This window comes from Notamacropus eugenii, chromosome X (assembly GCF_028372415.1).
Source record: "Notamacropus eugenii isolate mMacEug1 chromosome X, mMacEug1.pri_v2, whole genome shotgun sequence".
NCBI lineage: Eukaryota > Metazoa > Chordata > Mammalia > Diprotodontia > Macropodidae > Notamacropus > Notamacropus eugenii.
In genome coordinates, this window is record NC_092879.1 from 101,705,380 (window position 1) to 101,711,965 (window position 6,586).

The 6,586-nt window shown below is 40.3% G+C and overlaps 1 protein-coding gene across 1 annotated transcript; it reads right to left on the reverse strand.

Annotated features, from left to right (window-relative positions):
• On the reverse strand, positions 1–5,864 carry GLOD5 (glyoxalase domain containing 5). Its single transcript, XM_072625843.1, has 4 exons — positions 5,774–5,864; positions 5,091–5,228; positions 3,641–3,796; positions 1–297 (listed from the first exon to the last, which is right to left on the reverse strand). Exons 1-4 carry the CDS (start codon positions 5,774–5,776, stop codon positions 154–156), a joined length of 441 nt encoding a protein of 146 aa, XP_072481944.1. The 5' UTR covers positions 5,777–5,864; the 3' UTR covers positions 1–153.
• Positions 5,865–6,586: the final 722 nt, after the last annotated feature.

A 6,586-nucleotide genomic window follows, 5' to 3' on the forward strand; every position in this document is an offset into this window, starting at 1 on the left:
TTCAGGTGTCATATACATGTGTAATATGTCCAATGCATGGTAAGGTATATCCATCATATCATGTGAATATGAATTATGAAATGATTTGGGGGGGGTGCTGGAAAGAGGAAGGTGAAGTAAAGGAGACACTTTGCAAAGAATAATGCTAGAGAATCACATCTTGTATTCAACATGTTCTATGATGTACTTGGAAACTTCAATCAAATTCTTGTCAGGATCTCGGAAGTATACTGATTCAATTGGCCCCAGAGCTCCAGTTCTAGTCACTGGACCTTCTTCAATAGGGATGTTGCAGTTCTGTTACAAGGAAAGGAGGTGAATTATTCTTATGGATCAGTTCCAAAGTAGACAACCTCAAAAGAAGTTGTGTCTCAGGAAGTACATTTAGAAGCACTGATATTTTCTCAAAAGTCCATCAAAGTCAATTAGATTCATACCCTCATGTTCCAGAATTTCTAAAAGAACTCCAAACACCATCCATCTAATATAGCTCATAGTGAAAGAAGAATCCTGCCTACACTGCAATATACCTTTGTTGGTCACGTCCCCAGAATGTCCCCGAATACCCCAATTTCCTCCTCCCAAAGAGCCATTCCATAGAACAAAGACAAAAAGAAAAGAAAAAGAGAAAAAACTAATCACCTCACTCAAAAGTCTGAGGACCTCCCACCTCTGCGCAAGGGTCATCTCAGGTCTCTCCTTTCAAGTCAGAATTGTTCCTTATGATTTTGTGTGTGCAATTCTTCATGTAATCCAAATTGTTGTAGTTACTGTAGGCTCTTCTTCCCTCCCTCTACATCAGTTCATGTAAGTCTCCTCATACTTGTCTGTATTCTTCACCCGCATCATTTCTTATAGCAGTCTTATTCTATGACATCATATACCCCCATCTGTTTAGCTATTCCCTGATCAATGGGCATAAATTTTGTTTCCAGTTCTATACTCTCACAAAAAGTATTGCTATCAGTATTTCAATGACTTCTGTAGGGGTATAAACTTAGGGCAGCTATGTGGTATCATGGATTGACTTCTGGCCTTGAAGTAAGGAAGACCTGGGTTGAAATTATGCCTCAGAAGCTAGCTGTGTGACCCTGGGCAAATCATTTAACCTCTCAGCCTCAGTTTCTTCATCTGTAAAATGGAAATAATAGCACCTACCTCGCAGGATCGTTGTGAAGATCAAATGAGATAATATTTCTAAAGCTCTTTGCAAATTTTATGCAAATGCTAGCTATAGATAATTTTATACAAATCTATATAAATGCTAGCTAGCAGCAGAAATGCAATCTCTGGGTCAAAGGGTGTGGGCATTTTAGTCACTTCATTTGCAAAACTCAAGGTTGTTTTGATTTGTATTTCTCTCTATATTTATACTTCGGGGAATTCTTTCATATGGTTGTTAATAGATTACAATTCTCTTAAAAACTGTTCCTATCCTTTGATAATTTATCTAGCGGGAAGTGAATTTTGATTATATATGTGTGTGTGTTTCAGTGGCAGCTAGGTGGCGCTGCAGTGGTTAGAGCACTGAACCTGGAGTTAAGAAGACCTGAGTTCGAATCCAGCCTCAGATACTTACTAGTTGTGTGACCCTGGTCAACTCACTTAACTTCTGTTTGCTTTAATCCACTAGAGAAAGAAATGGCAAACTTCTCTAGCATCTTCACCAGTACAACCCTGTGGACAGTACTGGTGTGCTACAGTCCATGAGATCACAAGTCAGACATGACTGAATAGTTGAACAACAAAAAGAAAAGTATGTGTGTGTGTGTGTGTGTGTCTTAAATACCAAACCTTCATCAGAGAAACTTGATACAGATTTTTTTTCCTATTTCACTACTTTCCTTTTTGTCCTAGACTCATTAATGTTGTCTGTGCAGAAGTTTTTTGGTTTCATATAATTATTTATCTGTTTTATCTTTTGTGATTGCCTCTAGTTTGGTTAGGAAAACATTTCTTACCAATAGCTGTGTAAGACAAATTATCTGTTTCTTTTATAACTTTTTTGTAGCATGATTGTTAAAATTAAGTTCATGTATCCATTTATAACATATTGTGATGTGTGGTGTAAATGCTGGTCTAAGCATAATTTCTGCCAAACTTACTTCCAGTTTCCCTAGTAGATTTTTCTTTTATCAAATAAGGAGTTCTTTCCTAGATAATTTATATTTTTCAGTTTATCAAACACCAGGTTATTGAGTTCCATTGCTTTTTATTCTCCCTTGTCTAGTATGTTCCATTGATCTATTGTCTATTTTTAACCAATACCAAATTTTTTAATGTCTTTTGTTTTATAATATACTCTGAGGTTTAGAAGGCTAGTCCTCTTTCATTCCCACTTCTTTTCATTATTTCTCTTGATATTCTAGACCTTTTGTTTTTCCACATTATTTTCCTTTTTTATTATCAAGCTTTACAAAGTATCCCTTTGATAATTTAATTGGTATAACATTAAACCTGTTGATCAATCAGTGTTGTCATTTTCATCATATTGGCACAGCCCAGCCATGAGCACTAAATATTCCGCCATTTAAGTTATTCCTTATTTTTTCAGGGAGTACTTTATAATTGAATCTATACAAGTATTCTGTGTGTTTGTGTCCAAATATTTTATGCATTTTGTAGTTATTTGGAATGTGAATACTTTCTATTATTGCCTCTTGCATTTTATTTGTATTATATAGAAATGCAAATGATTTTTGAGGGCTGATTTTGAAACTGATGACTTTGTTGCAGCTATTGTCTCAGTATTTTACTCATGACTTGGAATTTTCTAAGGAAACCATCATGTCATCAGCAAATAGGGATTTTTTATTTCCTCTTTATCTATCTTTGTGTCTTTAATTTATTTCTCTTGTCTTATTGCTATAAATAGCCTTTCTAGAAATGTATTAAATAATAGTGAGACAGTGGGTATCCTTGCTTACACCTGTATTTATTAAGAACACTTGTGGTATATCCTTTTTGCATATCATCTTTGGTTTTGTTTTTAAATGGCTATTCTTCATGATATTAAAAAGGCTCCTCTATGTGTACACTTTGTAGAGCTTTTCACATAATGGAGTGTTTATACTTTATCAAAGACTTTTTCAATGATGGGAAACTCACTACCCCTGGAGACAGTCCATTCCACTTCTGTGTTATACTAATTATACAAATATATTCCCCAAATCAATGAGGAGGAATCACATTGATCTTAAGTATGCTATTTCATATTCTTTCCTTTAGAATCTTCAATGTTCATTACTTAGTGCGCTATTCAAGGCTCTCCTCAATAATGCACAAACTACTTTGAGTAATTTTAATATTGTTGAATAGCCAGGGCTTCTTTTGACAGGAAGCATTTATTAATCATTTACCATATGACAGGCACTACGCTAAGAGCTAACAATACAAAGCAAGGTAAAATTGTCCTTCAGGATTGTTATTGAGTTCTTCTGAATCTTTTCAAACCAGGGAGCACAGGGATGAGATGACACAGGTATCTAGAGAGATAAGGCCCCTGGGTCTCTTCTGGGACCATTCCCAGTCTAGATTCCTATCTGACATTTAGCAGGAGCCTCCTTTCCCTCCTTTTTTCCTCCTTTTTCCTCCTTTCTAGGTCCTAATCCTGATGGACATTCTTCTGCTTATTGCCTACCTTTAGATGTTCCATAACCTCATGGAGAAGGCAGTCTGTAATCAGGCAGACATCTATGGATCCTGGCACAGGGTTGTGGGCTTTGGGTTCAAACTCCTTCCTAACCTCATGCAGGTTAAATTTCTGATTCCCAAAACACAAGGCTTTCCGGTTTCCCTGTTTGTGTCAGAGTCAAGAATAAAGATAGATGAAAGAACGATAATGCAAGAGAAAATAAACCCAGGGGGCAAGACTTCAAAGGTCACTCCTGGCCTAGGTGCCACCTTTCCCCACTTGGTACTTCTCAGCAGCTGCCTAACTGGACTGGAAGAATAGGGACTGTTGGGACATTTTCCAGACCCACCCCTTCACCATGGTCCAAGTTCTTTAGATTCAGAGGTCTCTGGGCAGTCTCAGATGGAAGAGCACAGAGAGGCTGGCTTCCCATGTCCTAGGCAAGAGGGTTTAGGTTCCCACCTCCCCTGACCCTGAAAGATGATGGCACCCCTCCTAGACAAATAAGGTCCAAGTGGAGGCAAGAGAATTTTCAGTAGGCTTTGTTTCACCTCAGCAGAGGGTGGCAGGGTCTTTCACCTCACTTCTCAATCATTTCCCAGTCAGGTGCTAAATTCTGTCAGTCTCCCAGTTAAGGAAAGAAGATAGAACTTTCTAGAACCTAGTCTGAGAAGGCAGATGGTAGGAGTCATCCAAATTGGAGGTTTGGTAAACTCTAATCAGTAATAAGACAAGGGGGCAAAAGATTCACTGATAGAAAGTAGAACTGCTTCTCCAAGGGGTCCAGAGGGTGTGGTCTGGGTGATGGCCCAAGACAATGTTAACAATGAAGATGAAGAACAGGGTTCAGGGTTTTAAGGCACAAAGAGAACATGGAGTTGATGCATTTGTGGGTGATGGGGAGGCCAAGGGTCCCACCATCTTTGTGAGGGGCGGAGGTGGGAAGGAGGAAGACATCTAGGCAATGGAGGTGCTTGAAGAGCCATGACTTGAAGCCACAGAGTGATAGACTGAGCGCCCTCTTGTGACCAATGGAAATAATGCAGTCTATTCAGAAAGCTAGCCCATGTGTACACCAGAGAGACTGAAGAGCTCCCAGCCTGGTAACTCAAATACACACTCCATTCCTGGATAATTAATGCTATGACCCTGTATTTGTCATGTTATCTCACTAATAATAACAATAGTTAATATTTATATAGTGCCTCCTATGTTCCAGGCACCCTGCTAAGCACTTACTTGAACCATTACAATGCCCTCCAAGCAATTCCTGCTCTAAAGCTAGTGTCACAGGCTGCCAGGTTTCAAGGCTCATCAACAAAGAGTAATTGATGAATGTCTAAGGCTCCATCAGTGGAGGGGTCAGCCACCTCAATGAAATAAATCACAGATTCCTGCAGTACTGAAAAGTGTATTCTAAGTGATCAGTGAATGAGTGGAAGGATGGTGAGATTACCTTGAAGGTCACTATTTCCATGCCCAGCAATTTTGAATAAAAGGATGTCGTTTCTTCAATACTCTTCACAGTCATCACAAGGTGGTCTATTCCACGGATGAGACATGAAGACAGCACCTTACTGCAACCACTTCGAGACTGGGAAAACAAAGAGATCCCATCTGTCTTGACTCCTCTTTCCTGCTCCCACTCTCCCTCCCCACCCCAATTTTGGGGGAAAACGTCTGTCCAAATGTTCTATATATGGTCTTCTAAACATTTTAATTCTCAGGAGGTAAATAATATAGTTACTCCTGGACTGCTTTTCTCTTTCTGACTAGCCTGGCTTTCTCTCAGTTCTTCCATTTCTCCTTCCATTTCTCTCCTCCCTTGTCCTCTTCCTTTCTTCTCTACCTTTTTTTCTCTCCTCTTCCTCACCCCCCACTTCTTGATTCTCTCCCTCCATTTCAATCTCCAGAGCAATGAAGGTGAGGGAAAATGCCAGGATAGAAACAGGAAATCACCAGGGTCCCTGAAGAATTCAAGGAAAGTAAGTGAAGGAAGGTCAAAGGACTAAGTGCACAAGCTTTGGAGTTGCCAATTTTTGTCCAATCTTACTTCCTCTCTCCCTAGAGCATAGATTACAAAAACACTAGAGAATCACAAGAGGGAAAGGGCTATTTAAATGTCAGTGTTTTCCAAACCATTTCTTTCACAAAGGCAACTGTCCCATGCCCTGCCACTGGAAGGTTCTGCTGTCCTTTGCTTCTCTTGAAAGCAAAAGCGATGTGGATCGGGCCCTAATCCCCTGCTGCCATGCTCCCTAGAGAGGTGAGTTTCAGCTTGGTTTCTTTCTGCCCCAGCTTAGCAATGACCTTTCTCCCAGCCAGAATGACTGTGAAATAGCCCTGTCCAGTGCTAAGCTCTGGCTTGGATCAGGCCAGCCCCTTCCTGTACAGTAAGAGGAGGAGTCTTTTGTACTATTGGCTTTTCACCCCAATTCCATCAGGGTGCAGGCTTTCTGCAGGCACAGCCCTGAGGTGCCACTCAAACCTAGTTCAGCCAAGTCAGTTCCAGAGATCAGAGTCCAGATAGGGAAGAGGCTCAGGCCACCAGCTCCCACCTGCCTCTTGTGCCAAATGTATCTGGTGAAGCCAAGTATACATAGGTTGATCTCTGCTCACAGTCCCTCTCTCTGATTTAAACTAATTCACAATGCCACTAGATTGGAAGCAACCTGGAGACTTGGCACATTTCTGAAGCCCTGAGTTGGTGGAAGTCTGATTCAAAGGCTAGGAGGGAGGTAAAGCAGCTCAAAGTCCCAGAAAGTCATCAGCACCATGTCTAACTTGTGTTAACCTTCTGGAAGGACATGGAGAAGAGTTGCCCACAATGGACAGATCTTAATATGTTCTCATCTATGTTGCTGGAGAGCATACCAAAATTGATGAGAACATAGATCCATGGGATTATTTGAATTGGGAATGGAGTAGGAGGAGATAGGGGGTGTGGAGCTG